Below are 20,224 nucleotides of genomic sequence, written 5' to 3'. Positions count from 1 at the left end.
TACACCTTTGGAGGATTGTTTGTATTTTCTATATAGATCATTTTTTTTTGGTAATAAAAATCAAAAAAGCAAAAATGTTGATCGACTATCTTTCCATCAACGATCGCCGCCTCCTATAGTCCTATATATCCAATTGCCTGTCTTAGTCGATTTTTGAGCTCGAGTTTGATTCCTAGACCAACAATTAATTGACAACAACTCATACTGTCAACTAATTTAATTGAATTTTGAATTTTGTAATAGAAATTGAATCGAATAAATTAAATAATTATTTTAAATAATAATAATAATTTTTCAAAAATAATTAAACCGAACTTATGAATTAAGTCGGCTTAATCAATTATTTAAATTTAATTAAGATTTTGTTCACCCCTGTTGGTTTGGATTAAGAACAAGTAATGTTTTTATAGATGTACAGAGTTTACCTAACACATGGATGTCAAGAACACGGGAACATATGTTGCGGAGGGAGGGAGACCGAAGATGTTTCATTTTTCGTTTCGCATTTAGAATGAACATCCGGAGATGGATTTATCGATTCAAGTACAAGAGAGAATTCATAACTTGGATAGTGCAATATCCATCACATCGACGAAGAAATCTGTATTAAAGGAGATAATAATAAGTATTCTTTCCTCATCACAACCGACAGCAAAGATAGGAAATGGAGCAACCGAAGACGAATGCAAGAGAGCAGACTTTTGTTCCGAAACCATACCTGAGTCTTCCTTTGTGAAGCAGAGAGGGGGAGTTATTCGGAAAACATTTCCATAAAAGCCGCCTTTTCCGACCAATACACCCATGTCTATTCTCAAGAAATCCACTTCGATCAGCGATCCGATGACAAACAATAATATGAATTTGAAATAGATATCATATCACAATCTCTAACAGTTTGCATGAATTCTTACCTTTCATCAACTCCATCACATGCAAGATTTCTGTTTTGGCAGGGGTCTTCTTTGTGCGATCAGTGACTAACTCCATTCCGATTATCAGACCTCTTCCCCGTACATCACCAATGACTACCAACATTAATCATGAATGTATCAGAGGAAGCAAATAATCGTAACAGAAGAAAGACTAGATCCCAAATACCATCCATACAGTTTAAGCAAACTTACTGTCATGCTTTTCTTGAAGTGCCTTGAGTTGATCTTTCAAGTAACCACCGACAATTAAAGCATTTTCTTGAAGTTTTTCTTTGTCAAGAACTTTAAGAACAGCATGGCCAGCTGCTGTACATACTGGATTACCACCAAAGGTATTAAAATAACATCGGCCAGTCAGGACTTGAGCAATTTCTGGAGTAGTAATCACTGCACCTATCGGTATACCATTTCCAATACCCTGAGAAGAACTCACTACTCGTAAAGTGGAACAAGACTTGCTAAGACTAGACAATAAGTATACAAGGAATCAACTTAAGCAAAGTAAATAGGAGTCGACCTTAGCCATTGTAACGATATCCGGCACCACTCCGTGAGCTTCGAAACCCCAGAAGTGACTTCCTGTGCGTGCAAATCCAGTCTGCACCTCGTCGGCTATGCAGAGACCTCCAACTTTTCTTATGGTTCTGTATACAGCAGGCAAGTAACCAGGTGCCAATTCCAGTATTCCACCTACTCCCTATAAATAAGCCCAATCTATAAAAGAGTTCTGATTGCAGAATTTCATCTTAATGAAATAAATACCATAAGAAATGCATGAAGATTAGGCATCTAAAGCAATAGAAGGCTTGTTCTTTATAAAAACTGATATTAAGTTAATTGTGGCGATAAAAGAGTAAAAGTGTCTCAGTACCTGTATTGCTTCTGAAATGAAACCTGCAACACTACCAGAAGTGCCAAAGTCGATTATTTCTTCAACATCTTTAGCATATTTTTCACCATCTGAACCAAAGACTCCCCTGTATTGATCTGGATTCAGTGCATGGTGGACTCCACTCTGGAAAATTAGGGTTCAGTAAATTTCCTAAACACCCACTTGAACATACCTACAGTGTGAGATACAAATGCTAGAATGTCTGTATGTGCAGGACTGATTGTTTACATAATGTTTGAAGAGAAAATCTCTTAATATTTCAAAGTGTTTCATCCATGGAATTTGCCGATTGAGAATGTAAAAGAACATTCAATGAATATCTATGATCACTTATCCAACAGAAAGCACAAGCTTCGTCAAGCCAAAGTTTAAATAAGAACATCTACGATCAGTAATAAGGATTTTTTATCAGAGAAAAGCATTACATGTACCTGAATAACATTGAATTTCCAGTTGCATTGAGCAGTTGCACCCATTGTCCCAGCTGCATTCCCATGGTAGGAATTTCTAATTGATATTATATCATGACAACTAGTATAGAGACGAGCAATCATCATGGCCAACTCATTTGCTTCAGTTCCAGAATTTGTGAAAAAAACGACCTGCATTGAGTGCAAGGATTCAATTCAAGCTCACTGAGAAAAGAAACATAATGCGTCAGAGGATAAATGCCCAGGAACAACCTTGAGATCCCCAGGAAACTTGGAAGCTAATGCTTCAGCAAAATCTGCAATGGCATTGTTTAGATACAAAACAGTAGGGTGCTGCAGTCTCTTTGTCTGATTGATTATTGCCTCAATAACTTCAGGGTGGCAATGGCCGCAGCAAATAGTAGCAATTCCACCAAATGCATCCAGATATCGCCGACCATCCTCATCAAATAAGTATTGCATCTTTCCATCCACAATGTTCAGCTGTTCAAACACAAATATGTTTATGAATACAGAACTACTTGCACTCTTTCATCTAAATCCGATCTAACAGATAAAGAAATAGTTTGGAGATCTAATGCAACCTCCATTATGAAGAAAACGAAGACCAAAATTTTAACCAGGAAAACCCGAGATAGAGTAAAGAAGAAAAACAATTTTTTGACATTAGCGACAGTTCGAGATTTGATTTATGGAGAAGGCAACGCACGGGTCTCTGGTATAGATGGGGAAAGGAAGGGCTGAGGAACTCCGATCGCTTCCGGAGAATCTCATCCGCCCGCGGACCGTCGTAGGGAGGCGGGGTGTAGTCGAAACGGGGCATTTGGGGGAGGATGGAAACGGGGCCGGCGGCATGCTCGTCGACCGTCAGGACCGCAGACGATTGGCAGAAGAATCTCTTGAGATTCAGGGAAGAAGAAGAGGAAGAAAACCGTTGGAGGAGAAGCCTCTTCATCGGCGTCGGAGAAGAGATAAAGGCGAGAGCTCTGCTCCTCGACGGTTTCCTTCCAACAATAGTACTAAACTGAACACCTCGCGAATTAAATAGGGCACTGGCTCTCTTTCCTGACCATTTTGCCATCGAATGTATTTGTTTATTCGGATGGAAATAAAAGCAAAGACAAAAAATCAAATAAAATTAAAAAAAGAACATCCTTTTTCAATTCCAATAGGAAATAAGATATCATTTTATTAATCATCAAAATACTATCCTATTCTATTTTTATTATCTAAATTATTTCTCCTAATCTAGTTATGAATTATAGTTACCCTAATATATGCACACATGAGATCTTATTCAAGGGAAGGAAGTGGAAACAAGAGAAAGGGGAACTTTAGACCTTATTTAGGAAGAAATGAGGGAAGGAAAGGAAAGATAAGGTAAGTTTTAACTTTTCTTACTCATAGAAATTGAGATTTTTTTTACACCCTAAATTGGGTGTAAGGAAGTGGAAGGGAAAATAAAAAAAATTTTATTCCAATGTTATCCATATTCTTAATAGTTTAAAAAATTTTCAAATTTCTAATATTACTATGCTGCCAGAGATAATTCTCTCGCCTTCTTCACAGCTCATTTACTATTGGATCGTCAGAATAGAGGATTCGATGTGTCTTTTAACTAAATTAAAGAGAGAAATTATTTGTACAGTTAAAATTTGAGAGGAAATCTATAATTTTTTATTTTTACCATCAAAATTTAATAAATTTTGAAACAACAAAGATTTTTGTTATTAGGGTTGTCTTTTAGTGTTAGTATTTTTATTTTGAGGTTTTTAAAATTATTATTTTCATTATTTCTCATTTAATTATGTTATTGATAGTATAAATGAATTAAGTTTTTTTTTATTAAAAAAAATAAAATAAACACATGTTGTTAATTTTTTCTAATTTATATTTATAAAATAAATAGTAATATTATAAAAAATATCTAATTTTAAACGATAAGAGTATCTTATAATTTTATCCATTTAACTTTCATTTCCCTTTCCTTCTAAAATAACACATGTTGTTAATAAACCTTCCCAAATAAAAAAAAATAAATATTTTACTTCCCCTCCCTTCCCTTCCCTTCCCCTCTCATTTTCTTTCGTATTCCTTCATTTCATCCAAACAGAGTGTAAGTAACACTAATCAATAATATATTATAGTAATAATTAACAATAGCTAGCATATGCCCCCTCTCTTTTTCTTTGTTCTGGATCTTCCCTCATCCCATCCTAACAGAGTGTATGGAACACTAATCAATAATATATTATAGTAATAATTAATCATAGCTAACATATGTATAGGTGAAATATAGCAGTTATTAATAGTAATTGCTACATGGATAATAATTATAAATGATAATCGAAGTTAGTTTTATTGATTATTTCTACGATGATCGATCTAGTATCATAGAAGTTTTCCATCGACCACCAGAATAAATCAGAAAGTACACGCGACGATTAGCTCAGAAGCCTAGAAGTCCAACATCCTTTGATTGCACTCCACGTTTGGAAGAAAAAGTACATATGTATAGATGAAATATAGCAGTTATTAATAGTAATCGTTACATGGGTAAAAATTATAAATGATAATCACAATTAGTCTCATTAACTATTCCTAAGATGATCGATACGGTACTAGGATAAATCAGGAAGCGCACGCGACGATCAATCCATAAGCCCAACATCCTTTAATTGTACTCCACATTTGAAAGAAATTTTTTTACAAATACACCATATCTGGAGATCGAATTATGAATATTTGAGTAATAACTTAAATATTCTACCACGGCACCATAGCCCGGGATGACATGAGTAATCGTTATGATTTTAGAGATTATCTTCCATTTAAATTTATACTAGTTAATAGTATATTATAATCATACTTTCTTTAATATATGCATGAGTGTTAGTAAAAATAAATTCTAATAATTACGAATAATAACTATTATAATATGCACAAGTGATTCAATTTCATACATTTTGATGAATAACTAAGGAAGGGTACACTAAAAAAATTTAGGATTTCATAATATTCAATAGATAATAATTTTTTAAAAAATTATTATTATTTTTATTTAATAATAATTTTATTAAAAATCATTATTATTGACTGTTTTCTTAAAATGATAACGATTTTTAATAAATCTTTATCTTATGTACAACAAATTTTTAAAGTTGTTATCTATGAGTTTATTTTTTAAACCTATGATAATAATTTTAATTAATCATTATCTATTAGTATTATTTATATAATAATAGACAATATTTTTATTAAATTATTGTCTGTGTATATTTTGAGATATAAGAAAATGATATCATCTTTAAAAATTATGTTTTTTTACTCACATACAAACTTTTTTAACAACATACAAACTTAAACTTAATAAATTTAATTTATTTTACTTAATAAATTTAGTATTATTAAAAATTTAATCATTTTTAAATCATACACTGTAAATTAGGACAACGATTTTTGTCTGTGAGATTTTTATACTTATTTTATTTCTTTCCCTATGTTTATATTTCTAAAGTTTTATTCCTTGGACCTAAAACCTAAAACCCCTTCATGCCCAAACATTACCGCTCGCCTTCATCTCCATCGCCAAACCATTCCTCTTCCCATCTTCCTCTCTTTATCACCAAAACATTCACTGCCTTCATCTTCATGGGAGCCTCAACAGCTCGCGAGGTGGGCTTCTTGCAGCGGTCATTCGCTGCTCGACCTGGAGTAGCGAGAGGGGAGGAAGAGAAGCGTATTTCGACCATGGCGGCCTTCCGATCCAGCATGGGCTCTTCCGTTGTCGTTCGTTGCAGGCTCGTAGTTGGGGACATTGAAATCACTCGTTGATGGGGATAAAGGAAGGGGGAAGAACAGGGATGACGACCTTGATGGTGGCGGGCTACTCCGTGTTGTTGTTGTTCTTCTTGACGCCGCTTTTGGCGTCGAATTCGGCTTGGGCGGTGGGGTTACCGCTAGTGCTGGTGGGCATACTGATGATGAAGACGGTGATGGAGGTGGAATGGGAGAACATGAGTGAAGCCATCCCCGCCTTCGTTACCATCATTTTGATGCCCCTCACCTACTCAATTGCGTATGACCTCATCGGTGGCATTGCCACCTACATCGTCCTCGGCCTTTGCGACTGCATCTGCTCTGTTCTCGTCAAGAGCTTCCATCTTCTCCGCAATAGCTCTGTTTTATTACCTTGTTCGATCAATGTGGATGATAAGTAGCAGATTGAGCTTAATGATCAAGAACTTACATAACACACTTAATTAGCTTTTAACATCCAAAGGCCATATCAAAAAATAGAGTAGAGTAGAAGTTACAAATATTTGGATTTTTTTCTATTTTGTTTGTTTTATTAGTATTGTAGTAACTAGTGAATACTGCTTGTATTGTACGTACTCGCACTTTTAAGTAACTTTGTTCTATTATTTTGTTTTTAGTGTGGGCAAACTATTGGCACTAGTTTTAACCTTTAGGAGAGTTCCTCCATGCCATTAATTACTTCACTTTGATGATATTTATTAGATAGGTAGGTCTTGTTGGAGCAATTTCAATAGTTTGTGGGACTATGTGTTTTGGTGTTTAGACAAAAGGTTTAAATTAGGTTCATCCTTGTTATTTGATATGTGTATGTGAGTGTGCAGATATGCAGGATACACATGTGACTCAGGTTGATGGCTTCGGGTCCGGTGAAGGATGGAACATCCGAGGGACCGTGGACAAGTCAGCGAGGAAAAGGGCTGAGGGAAGCGACTTCAAGGCATACGCGAAGGATGACATTGGGGACGAGCCGCGGGCTTGAATGCATCCGAGGGACGAGAGCCAAAGGAAGTAGGCTTGAAGGCAAGAGATCAAGGCTGCAAAGAAGCGTAAGTGAGTCATAAGGGTGAGGGTACGAATGCATGACAGATTGTACTCGGAGTAAAATTCTAATTTTAGGGGTTTACTGTAGAGTTACTATAGCAGCACAATAGCGGTACTGTAGCTGCACCGTAGTGTTACTGTAGCGTTACTGTAGTAGTCGACTATATGTTTTAGCAGTCGACTGGTGCAGTCGACCGTGCAGTCGACTGGGAGCGAACAGAATGTTTCTGTTCTTTCGGTAAGTGTGGAGCAGTGAACTGCTAGTTTTACCAGTCGACTGGTATCGAGCTGTTGGGATGTAACGGTCGAATTTCCACAGAGGGCAGTTGACTGGTAGGCGGGGTTTTCAACCCGCGACCTATATAACCAAGGCTTGGAAGCTTGGTTATCTCTGATGAAATTAGACTTGGTTAAAGTCTAATTAGTAGTCTTTTGTGCTCAAGATATCTTTGTGTGCCAAGAGGTCTTGGTTTGAGTTGTGATGAGGTTTCTCCACCCACAAGGAGGTTGAGCTAGCCGGAGTTTGACGGGGACTAATCCACCGACGGATTAAGGGATCGTCCACCTTACGGACACGCCGTGGAGTAGGAGCAAGTTATCTCCGAACCACGTAAACGAACATGTTAGCGGTTTGCATCTCTTCCTTTGTATTTAGCTTTCATATTTGTATTCGTGGTTGTATTCTTTGTTTTCCGCTGTGCACTAACGAATACATAGGAAGCGATCGATTTTGGGGTGCCGTCTATCCAACCCCCCTTCAAACTGGCCACTGATCACCCTACAAGTGGTATCAGAGCGAGGACGCTCTCCTTCGGACTAATCGCCGAGGAAGCAAGAAGATGGCCGACTTGATAGCACCTCCAAAGTTTGAAGGAGGAAGCCTTGGGGACATCACATTTTGGATGATGAAGATGGAAGTCTTCTTCAACACGGATTGGGACACCATGATGGTGATCAAGGACCCGTTCGAAGTCCCAAGAGACAAGAAGGGAAAAAGACTCCAACCATGACATTGGATGGAAGAGCAAACCTCACGTTCGGAGGCAAACTCAAAGGTAATATCAATCTTAATAGATATATTGTCGTCTAATGTGATAAGTGGTGTAGGTGAATATAAGAATGCCCATGATTTGTGGAGCAAGGTGAAGATGGTTCTACGGGAAGAACCTAAACCTACACAAAAAGAAGAAGAACCCAAGGAGATGAGTTTAATTACTCAAGTTGAGGAGGAGCAAACGGAAGTTGAGTCACGCTCAACATCCGAGGAGGAAAAGGAAGATGAGGTAGCATCTACTGTAAAATACCGGAAAATAGAGAATAATAATAAGGGAATTTTCTGGAATTTTTGAAAAAATTTCGTAAATTTTTCGGAGCTCGTACGGACGAGTTAATGGAGATAAAAACGGAGCCCAGGAGAGCCAATTTAGGCTACCCATTTAAGCGAGGAAAAGATTTAGTTATTTATTTATTTTCTTTTCCTTTTCTTTTTCTTATTTATTTTCTTCTCCTCCCCGTGCCCTCACCGAGCCTCACACGCGCGATCGCCCGTTCTTTTTTTCCTGTCGCGCCGAGCCTCCTTCTCGAGCCCTCACGTGGCCGACCCCCTTTTCCCTCTTCATTGCGCCGTCGCCGACGCCCTTACTATCGTCTCCTAACCTCATCTCCACCAGCACCGACGGACGAAAAACTACCCGAGCCCTAATCTCCGACGCCGCCTTCCTTTTTCCTCTTTACTGCCCGACGTCGCCGTGTGTTCCCCCTGATCCACCGCCGCCGGTCAACCATTGGTCCTACCGTCTCCTCGCAGAGATGCAGTTTCACCGGCTCCACTACTCAAGCCGGCCACATTGGGTTGTCCTCGGCCAAGATCAGGGAAGCACGCCGTGCCCTAGCCGAAGCCCACCGCCACGACCCGATCACCGACGGCCAACATCTCTGATGCTTGCTCGCAGCCTTCTGTGCCCTAGCCCTAGACCCGATTTACCCTCCTCATCACCAGATTTGGAACAAGGAGGTCCAACGACGCTTTCTCACCGGATCTAGGAGTATTCAAGATCATCCTCCGGCAGAGATGGAAAAGAAGCAGTGCCTTCGACAGTAACCAACCGTAAGGTAATCTAATAGATGAATATGGATCGGGATATCTGGATCACAGGTCAAGCAAAAGTAAGACTCCTTTTAGTAAGGAGGTTGTTGTGCCATAATTGGGATGATTTCAAATATTGGGATTTATGGTGGAATTAGATCTAATGTTAAGATGTTACTGTGATGATTGTAATGTAGGATACTTGGTTTGGGCATTCACAACTGTTGGTGCAACCTTAGGTCAAGGTTGACTTGGTTGACCTGACTCGAGTTGACCTGACTCGAGTTGTGTTTTGATGTTTGACGATGTTTGACGAAAAGAGAGTTGTATTCTTGATGTTTGACAAGAATAGGTGTTCGGGAGATTGTAGGTGCAACCTTAGGTCAAGGTTGACCTGGTTGACCTGATTCGGGAAAAGTCCAAGCAGGGAGCTTGGCACGCGAAAAGTCCAAGCAGGGAGCTTGGCATTGGAAAAGTCCAAGTATGGAGACTTGGCATTGGAAAAATCCAAGCAGGGAGCTTGGCACGCGAAAAGTCCAAGTATGGAGACTTGGCACGGGAAAAGTCCTGGTGAGTGAAACCAGGAAGTTGAAAAGTCCTAACTGGGATGTTAGGCAATGAGAAAGTCCTAACTGGGATGTTAGGCAGTGTGGAAAGTCCTGGTGAGTGAAACCAGGCAGTGGGAAAGTCCTAACTGGGATGTTAGGCAGTTGGAAAGTCCTGGTGAGTGAAGCCAGGCAGTGAGAAAGTCCTAACTGGGATGTTAGGCAGTGTGGAAAGTCCTGGTGAGTGAAACCAGGCAGGGGGAAAGTCCTAACTGGGATGTTAGGCAGTGGGAAAGTCCTAACTGGGATGTTAGGCAGTTGGAAAGTCCTGGTGAGTGAAACCAGGCAAGGGAAAATCCAGATGGATCAGGGATGATCGGACTTCTGGTGTTGAAAAGTCTAAGTGGGTCAAAGGGATTGACCGGACACTTAGCGGGGAGTGCTAGCAGGTCAAGGGAGTGACCGGATGCTAGGCATGATGTACCAACAGGTCAAGGTTGACCGGATGTTGGTGTGGAAGCCTTAGGTTTAGGGTTGAAAAGTTTGGATCGGGCTGCGGACCGATCCAATGATACATGGCTCATCTGATCGGTCTGGTGACCGATCAGTGACCGATCAGTATGCTACTGATGGTTATCTGATCGGTCTGGAGACCGATCAGAAGGAGATCAGTGGCAGCGGAGAAAGAAGCCTGATCGGTCCGTAGACCGATCAGGAGGTTCCCTGATCGGTCTGTGGACCGATCAGGAGGTTTCCTGATCGGTCCATGGACCGATCAGGGACGGAACAGAAGCATAGGCTTCTTCCCTGATTGGTCTGCAGACCGATCAGGATGTTGCCTGATCGGTCCACAGACCGATCAGGGTTCTAGCCGTTGCGACGCAACGGCTAGTTTCTTCGCTGTTTCTTCTTCGCAGGTATAAAGGGGCTGAGAGCTTCTACAGGGATACTTCTGCCTTCCTTCTTCTCTTCTGCTGAAGATTTGTGGGCTGCGATAAGAGCTCTGTTGAGTTCCTTCCGAAAGCTTCGCGTGAGCTTCCCCGACTGAAACAGCTGCTGCTGTTAGAGTTTTTGAAGCTGCTGCTTCATCCGGACTCCAGTCGACGAGAAAGCAAGATTGGTAGAGTGCTTGTGTATTCTTATTGTATTTCTTGCTTATTCTTTGTACTTGTACTCTTTGTTTGCTGTTGCAAACGTTTGTGGCGAGGTTTCTCCACCCACAAGGAGTATATTGTATTAGCCGGTTTTCCGGGGACTCATCCACCGACGGATTGATAGGCTTCGTCCACCTTACGGACACGCCGAGGAGTAGGAGTTTCATCTCCGAACCTCGTTACATCGACGAGTTGAGGTTTGGTTTGTTTTGTTTTCGTTTCCTTTTGTTATTTCCGCTGCTAACCTAATTTGTAGAAAGAAACGAGCAAAGATTTGGGGTCGGCTATTCACACCCCCCTCTCTAGCCGTACGAAGAGATCCCAACAAGTGGTATCAGAGCGAGGCCGCTCTTCGACGGATCAACACCCGGGGGAGCACGGGCTAGAGATGGATCTCTATGGAGAAGACATCACCATTCCACCCTTCTACGAATGCGGCGACTTCGCGTATTGGAAGGTAAGGATGAAGTACTTTCTTATGACTAACATAATGAATTGGTTTTGTGTACAAGAAGGTTTTACTCCTCCGGTGGATAAGGAAGGAAAACCACTTGAGAAGGAGGAGTGGACAAGAGAACAAATTCACAAATCCGAAATCAACGAAGAGGTAACGAGAATAATTGAATTTTCATTGCCTACTAACATCTTGTGTAAGATAGGTTACAACAATGCCAAGGAATTATGGGATAACTTGGCCAAGTACCATGAGGAGAGCTCCACTTCAAGCCATGAAGAGGAGCCTAGTGAGCCAAGTAGCTCGCATCATGGAGGGAGCGAATTGGGAGTTGAGGGCTACTCAACATCCAAGGAAGAAGAGGAGGAGAGTTCCTCTTGTTCAAGATCGGAGCAAGAAGAAGATTCTACCTCCGGAAGGGATGAAGGAGAGAGTCATCCATCCCAAACCCTAGGTAACTCAAGCATTTTAGTTTCAAATAAATTACATATATTATGCTTTGAGTGTAGGGAGTATGGACATTACAAGAGCAAATGTCCAAAGAGAGTTAGGAAGACTCCACCGGCGCTAAAGGTCAAGGTAGCCGGAGTCCCAACACGCAAAGGCAAGGAGCACGTGGTGTGCTTTCAATGCAAGCAACGGGGACACTATAGGAGCCATTGTCCGAGGGGAAGGCAACCTCACAAGGGCAAGAGACCGGGCACATCGATAGGGGGAGCTAAGGCAAACCCTAAGGTATCTTTTAAGGCTCATTCGTGCAAGTCTAGTAGGATACATGCTAGTAATTTTATTGCATTAGTCAATAATGATAAGCATGTTAACACTAGAAATCAATACATGTGCTTAGGTGCTAAACATGTCAACCTAGATAGGGATACTACTAGGAATGCTAACCCTAGGATTAACACTTCTAAGGTTAAGGAAAACCTAGGTAGAAACCCCAAATCAACTAGACACATGCCTAGGAATGCCTCAAAGAAGAATGACAAATCAAAAATTGAGGTATTAGAGAAGGAGAATCAAGTCTTGAGGTCAAGACTTGATACTTTGGAAAAGGCTCTTAAAAACTTGGAGAAGTCATCTCTAGGGTTTAAGGGTCAAAAACCAATGTCCAAGGACAAAAAGGGTTTGGGTCACAAACCTAAGTCCCAAATGGTCAAGCCCACCTATCATAATGTTCCATTCGATTATGGAACAAAACCTAAGGCAAGGAAGACCACCACCAAGGTCACAAGGGGAGTCACCCCTAGAGTTGATCTTGATGAGTCCCAAATGGCCAAGGCTTTAAAGCCTAAGAGGGTCATTAGGAGGGTTGCTAGGGAAGTTATCCCTAGTGAATATTTAGTGAACCCAATGAGCTCAAGTAGATATTGGGTTCCTAGGAGTATCTTCTCTATCCCATAGATGGGTTAGAGAGTGTCAACTCCAATAAGAAGGGTAGTTAACCCAACTTTGAGGAAATTGACACTCAAGGAGCATTTTCAAGATTTTGTGAACCCTTGAAAATGAAAAGGAATTATCGTTTACTCCTTGAAGAGTAAATTGTGCCATATTTGAAAAATATCGATTTTAATCTTATTTGGCAAAATTTAAGAAAACCTAGAGAAATACCATAATTGGGATTTTGGTTTTCTCTTAGGGATATATGGGCAATCTAGGATTAGAATTTAAGTTAGCTAAGTGATTAAGGATACTTAGATAGGTAATCTAGGTATTTTATTTGTGTTAACTTACCATGGTTGTTTGCCATATGCCATGTCATGACATCATATTTAATTTATGATCATTTGAAATGTCATGATAATGCTTAGGCTAGTTTTTATGTCATGTTTATTTAAGTTTCAAACTTTATGCCATGACATCATGACATTGGCACATGTTTTCATTTATGATACCATTTTATGCCATGTCATCATCTCTTGCATTAATAATCAATTGAATTGATTTAAGGATGAAAAACACATTTTGATATTGAGATCAAAGTTGTGTTTAGAAAATGCATGAGACCTTAGTCTAAGATACCTAAACCCATATCTCACATCAAAATTGACATGGATGTGGTTTGATACACCTTAGATGTGTGTGAGATATTAGGATCATGAGTTAGGATCAAGGTGCATAGTTCTTGTACCTAGATGAGCCTAATTCAAGAAATGGAGGATCATAGGGAAAGCTTGTGTACAAGTCATGTACATTTAGCCCTAAGATTATGGTCCTAAATTCAAATGGTTTTAAAAGCATTTTAAAATTGATTTGAAAAACCTTGATGAAGCTTTCCTAGTGATAGCATTCATCATTGAACATTGTGATACAAAGTTGAGTTAAACTTGAACTATTTCAAAGTTTTTGAACTTTGTATCAAGATTAAAAAATGGAAACTATTTTCATAGAAAATTATTTTTCCGTGATAGTATATGGTATGAGGAGTGTATCCTCAAAATTTTATGATTTTTGGAATTTTCTGGAATTTATTAGGAGTTTCTGAATTTCCGGGAAGGAAGTCAGAAATCTCTGATTTCAGAGTGTGGATCGGTCACCGGACCGATCCAGGGAAGTTCTGATCGGTCTGGTGACCGATCAGTGACGATCCAGTGCGATCAGTGAAGCGTGGATCGGTCTGGGGACCGATCCAGGGGGATTCTGATCGGTCTGGGGACCGATCAGTGCGTGCCAGTTTCTGATTTTCAGCTGTTGGTCTGAAATTTCAGCTGGAAGTTGGGTTTTGTGGATTTCTAAAGGTTTAGAACTCTCAAAGACATTGTTGGTGCAATGGTCAAGGGGGAGTTGACCTTTAGGGGGAGTTTTACCTAATTGTCAAGAGGAGTTGACTTTTAGGGGGAGTTTGTACTCCTTAAGACTTTTGAGGATTAGTGATATGGGATTATCACTAAGTTGATTGTTGAGTTTAGTATCAAGGGGGAAATTAAGAGTTTCAATGAAAGGTATGAGATTTTCATTAGGAAGAAACTCTTGACCTTGATACTCTCCTTTTTCTTTTTGATGTGTGTCAAAAAGGGGAGAGTGTTCATTGGAGAATTATTGGAGAACCCAAGTTAGGTTATCGGGTTAACCTAAGCTAGGGAAAGAATGTCAAGGAATGTTCAAGGAAGAACATTGGAATTCTTTTTGATGTATGTCAAAAAGGGGGAGAATTATTGGAGAACCCAAGTTAGGTTATCGGGTTAACCTAAGGGGAGAATGTCCAGAGAATGTTCAAGGAAAGAACATTGGACATTGGAAGATGATTGAAAACCTAAGTTAGGTTATCGGGTTAACCTAACTTGATTATGGTTTTGTCAAACATCAAAAAGGGGGAGATTGTTGGTGCAACCTTAGGTCAAGGTTGACTTGGTTGACCTGACTCGAGTTGACCTGACTCGAGTTGTGTTTTGATGTTTGACGATGTTTGACGAAAAGAGAGTTGTATTCTTGATGTTTGACAAGAATAGGTGTTCGGGAGATTGTAGGTGCAACCTTAGGTCAAGGTTGACCTGATTCGGGAAAAGTCCAAGCAGGGAGCTTGGCACGCGAAAAGTCCAAGCAGGGAGCTTGGCATTGGAAAAGTCCAAGTATGGAGACTTGGCATTGGAAAAATCCAAGCAGGGAGCTTGGCACGCGAAAAGTCCAAGTATGGAGACTTGGCACGGGAAAAGTCCTGGTGAGTGAAACCAGGCAGTTGAAAAGTCCTAACTGGGATGTTAGGCAATGAGAAAGTCCTAACTGGGATGTTAGGCAGTGTGGAAAGTCCTGGTGAGTGAAACCAGGCAGTGGGAAAGTCCTAACTGGGATGTTAGGCAGTTGGAAAGTCCTGGTGAGTGAAGCCAGGCAGTGAGAAAGTCCTAACTGGCGGTGTGGAAAGTCCTGGTGAGTGAAACCAGGCAGTGGGAAAGTCCTAACTGGGATGTTAGGCAGTGGGAAAGTCCTAACTGGGATGTTAGGCAGTTGGAAAGTCCTGGTGAGTGAAACCAGGCAAGGGAAAATCCAGATGGATCAGGGATGATCGGACTTCTGGTGTTGAAAAGTCTAAGTGGGTCAAAGGGATTGACCGGACACTTAGCGGGGAGTGCTAGCAGGTCAAGGGAGTGACCGGATGCTAGGCATGATGTACCAACAGGTCAAGGTTGACCGGATGTTGGTGTGGAAGCCTTAGGTTTAGGGCTGAAAAGTTTGGATCGGGCTGCAGACCGATCCAATGATACATGGCTCATCTGATCGGTCTGGTGACCGATCAGTGACCGATCAGTATGCTACTGATGGTTATCTGATCGGTCTGGAGACCGATCAGAAGGAGATCAGTGGCAGCGGAGAAAGAAGCCTGATCGGTCCGTAGACCGATCAGAGATTGATCAGTGTCGCTCCGATCGGTTTCTGATCGGTCCATGGACCGATCAGACGAACGAAGCATAGGCTTCTTCCCGATTGGTCCGCACCGATCAGATGTTACTGATCGGTCCACGCATCGATCAGGGTTCTAGCTGCCACGCAACGCTAGTTTCTTCATTGCTTCTTCTTCGCAGTATAAAGGTGAGAGCTTCTACGGAGACTTGGCCTTCCTTCTTCTCTTCAAGATTTGTGGGCTGCGATAAGAGCTCTGTTGGGTTCCTTCCAAAGCTTCGCGTGAGCTTCCCCGACTGAAACAGCTGCTGCTGTTAGCTGGACTCCAATCGACGAGAAAGCAAGATTGGTAGAGTGCTTGTGTATTCTTATTGTATTTCTTGCTTATTCTTTGTACTTGTACTCTTTGTTTGCTGTTGCAAACGTTTGTGGCGAGGTTTCTCCACCCACAAGGAGTATATTGTATTAGCCGGTTTTCCGGGGACTCATCCACCGACGGATTGATAGGCTTCGTCCACCTTACGGACACGCCGAGGAGTAGGAGTTTCATCTCCGAACCTCGTTACATCGACGAGTTGAGGTTTGGTTTGTTTTGTTTTCGTTTCCTTTTGTTATTTCCGCTGCTAACCTAATTTGTAGAAAGAAACGAGCAAAGATTTAGGGTCGGCTATTCACACCCCCCTCTCTAGCCGTACGAAGAGATCCCAACAACAACAACAACTTTCTCCGGCTATGAGATAGCAATGGAATGCATTGATTTGGGTAAGTTGTTGTTGATTTATACATGAATGTAGATTCAAATTGGAAAGGTGTAGTTGTTAACTAGATGCTGTGGAATAGTTAAATTTAATTGAGCTACTCATTGGGTTGTGGAATGATAAGAGGTTATGGATTGAGTTAAACCTAACAGGATTAATGAGATTGGTTAACTACCAGATTTGGGGTTGATAATTGAAATGGAATTAATATATAGATTCTGATTCAGATTGGAATAAGTTAGCTATTTGGTTTATGATGAATTTAGCTAACTAGTTCTTACTTGACTAGTGATATCATACCATATGTGATCGCAGGATTTTGTTTTGGAACGAGCGTCTCAACGTAGGATTTCTGGACAGGATCTACAGTTAAAGGCGGGTACCTCTTGACTTATCTTTTATGATATTGTCAATTTGATATGCATAGTATTTTATAGCTACAAGCAATAATCATGTTTGCCTTTGGTATGTCACTGTTTGTTACCCATAGCATGTTCTGTTGGGTGTTTGTTATGTATCCATGTTTACGTTTCGTGATTATTGCCATAAGTACCTTAGTTCCTAGAGTAAGTGACATACAATACCTTACTGAGTTTAGGACTAGGTTCTGGATTTTATTTTCTGGCATGTGAATCTAGATTATCTAATACCTATGTTTTTCTATCATATCTGATCTGTGTACCTAGACTTTTTGCTTTGGTCCATGTATATTGTTGGTACATATTTTATGGAGGTGGATATGTTCAGGACCTAGGTTGTTATACCATAGAGGACCTGTATACCCTAGATCTGTGGATTTGACTTACTTGTACTAGGGTACACATTTTTATATATATATGTGGATTTGGTTCAGGATATTATCATGCTTAGTTTCATGTACCATTCGCATGATTGCATGCTGCGTGATAGGCTTCTCCATTATTGTAGAGCATATCGTCAGTTTCATCACTGTTCGGTGCTCCGTTGGTCCGCTCATGGGTAGCGTGACGCAGCGTGGTAGCACGTCAGTTTTGCTCTGTTCGGTGCTCCGTTGGTCCGCTCATGGGTAGTGTGACGCAGCGTGGTAGCACGTCAGGGATCCCTCCCCGTCATCGTGTACCGGGAGATGAGAGCATTGCGCTCCCCCATTTATGATTTGGGGTAGGAGTATGTGTGTACTCCGACAGCATCCCGTCCAATCGGTCACTCATCAGGGGTAGTGATGTCAGAGTGCACGGTTGTCACAGCCCTACCCACTCAGTCTCACCATTTGTGTGTGAGATGACCGACTGGCGTCAGGGGTGACCATGTCATTGGCACCATATGCATTTATTGCATTTATTTGCTTGTGTTTGCTGCACTTATATGCAACATTTTGGTGGATGCATTTGTTTGACATGCATACAGGAGGCATAGTGTGTATCTGGTTTGACGACCCTTTTGTCTGTATAGGAGTTCCTGGTGAGTACAGCTTCCTCAATTATCTTCCAGTTTTACATATTTCCTAAATATGATTAGGGAGCTGGATTCCATGTTTATTGCTGTTAGATATATCTTACTAGACATGTCTATTGGTATTCGCTGAGTTGTTGAACTCACCCCCGTGGACACTATATTTTTCAGGTACCAGGTTGTTTATGGTGTCACTTGGAGTATCCTGTCTGCTGGTCCCCACGTCACATCAGAAGACTTATCAGTTTCACTTATGTTTTATTTGTTTATGTATCAGTTTGTTTAGCTCTGTACTCCGATTTTGTTTTTGGAGTATTGATGTTGTTATGTGGTATTTTGTATTGGTTGTTGGTTGTGTAAGCCTAGCCGGCTAGCAGTTTTTGTGTTTTGGTTTGTATTTGGTTTCTGTCATTTTCCGTTGTGTTGGTTTTGTTCCAGCCGAGTGGGCTGATGATATATATAACTGTGTGGTTGTGTATATATTCCAGCCGCATGTGGCTAATGTATATTGTGGATGTAGAAAGTTTCAGATTGTCCACCGTACAGGGGAGGTGCTGCCGAAATTTCTTCGGACAGGGACTTTCCCGGGGCGTGACAATTTAGTGGTATCAGAGTAGGCATACGATACTTGCTATGTGTTCTGGATTTTGAGATTTATCTGATACCAATTTATTTGGTATCAGAGCTCAGATTACGAGTCTTATTTCCGGTGTTACGGATTTCGTGATTTGGTTTTCTCGATGTGACTTTTCGGATTTTGGGACCTGGCAGCAGCAGGACATCTCCAAGCTATAGGAGGTATGTTGGTATATGTTATCCTACCTTTTTGGTTAGTATATGCCCTGTTCACTATTACAGTTTATGACATGTATTAGTATTCTTTATTAGTACATGTCTAGTTGAGATAGCATATATTTTATGTATTAGGTAAAACCCTGATGATGATCGACCTTGATAGAGAGTAAGGGTTACAGTTTCTGGTGATTTATCATATCATACACCAGTAGTTTTTAGCTTCTGTTATTACTAGTTGGTTAGCAAATTGAGGCACATACCAGCCTCTGCTATTATTAGCTGGGTAATGGATAGTATCTATATCTTTATGTTGACCTAGCCAGTAGTATACCATGTTATTTTAGTTAATTTCATCAGTAAATATTGGTTTACTCTTGTTAGATTGGTCAGTAGAAGTCTGATTTACACTTGTTGATTTGGGTAGTCGTATATTGATATACCTTAGTTGCTTGTGGAGGATTAAGGTATTCTTGATTAGTTAGTAGATGACTGATTTAGTTTTGTTGGTTTGATTAGTAGAGGACAGTCATACTCTATTTTTATAGGTTCGAATCTTTTGATTATTTGTGCTTAGTTAGTTATCTAGAGTACATTTGGGTACATGACTCGTACTGACGTGGAAAAGACTGAATTAGTCATATACCATTATCGATTTGGTCAGTCTATAGAGGATCGATGTATCCTATTCCATGTGGACTTTTATTTTAGACTGTATGCACCTAGTTGGATAACATAGAAGGTAGCATATGGAATATCAGGTTGATTGGATTAAATATGCTGATTCTGCATATCTATGTGGTGTACATATGATTATTATGTGTTGTAGGAGTGTTATGATAGACGGTTTAAATTGCATGTAGTGGGTGTATATTTGTCCAGATGATGATTATTGTGGGTATACTTTTCCAGTTCTGATTGTTGTGGGTTTCTAGTGGATTTTACCCGTGTCTGATTGTTTTATTGGAGGTATCTTATCGATTTAAATCTGTGTCGTGGTATGTGCACATGGGTGTGAGTGTCTTATTGGAAGTATCTTGTTGATTAGGTTTGATTTGTGAGTGCACCTGAGTTTAGTATGCTTTACTGGAAGTATATGTTGATTATACTCTTGGCATAGGTGTATATATGTCAAGTGAATGTTGTTTGAGGTGTATTGTCAATTATACCTATATTGATATGTGCACACGGGTTCGGTATGCATTGTTGGAGGTATCACGATGGTTTATACCTTTGTTGTGAGTATGTTTGGTGTGTACTAATTGGAGGATTATGTCGATCATACATATGTTGTGTGTGCACGTGTGCCAGGTGTATGGTTGGTAGCATCATGATGATTCTACCTATGTTGAATGTAGAATGTTGAGTGTCTACATTATGTTATTGGTTGTATTACCCTGTCAACTAATTCTCCTATTAGTGGGTGACCGACCCACTAGGATGATGATAGAGTTGACTATGGATTTGATTTGCTTACTGGGTGTTATACCCTAGGCTACCTACAATGATCTGTGGTAGAGAGATCTCGTGCAGTCTCTAGCTGGATAGTTAGGT

General features: G+C 40.4%; 1 protein-coding gene across 2 annotated transcripts; it reads right to left on the bottom strand.

Moving 5' to 3' along the window:
• Window positions 1–475: 475 nt before the first annotated feature.
• LOC122003836 (alanine--glyoxylate aminotransferase 2 homolog 3, mitochondrial-like) lies at window positions 476–3,264 on the bottom strand. 2 transcript variants are annotated; one of them, XM_042558834.1, is made up of 9 exons: window positions 2,965–3,264; window positions 2,508–2,738; window positions 2,256–2,426; window positions 1,804–1,947; window positions 1,450–1,629; window positions 1,125–1,350; window positions 912–1,025; window positions 719–805; window positions 476–601 (listed from the first exon to the last, which is right to left on the bottom strand). In XM_042558834.1, the coding sequence occupies exons 1-9, from the start codon at window positions 3,208–3,210 to the stop codon at window positions 558–560; spliced, it is 1,443 nt and encodes a 480-aa protein (XP_042414768.1). In that variant the 5' UTR covers window positions 3,211–3,264; the 3' UTR covers window positions 476–557. The 2 variants fall into 2 exon arrangements, with proteins under 2 accessions (XP_042414768.1, XP_042414767.1); XM_042558833.1 differs by having other exon boundaries at window positions 476–805.
• Between the last annotated feature and the right edge of the window lie 16,960 nt (window positions 3,265–20,224).

This window comes from Zingiber officinale, chromosome 7B, assembly GCF_018446385.1.
Source record: "Zingiber officinale cultivar Zhangliang chromosome 7B, Zo_v1.1, whole genome shotgun sequence".
NCBI lineage: Eukaryota > Viridiplantae > Streptophyta > Magnoliopsida > Zingiberales > Zingiberaceae > Zingiber > Zingiber officinale.
This window is presented reverse-complemented; position numbering and strand designations above follow the sequence as displayed.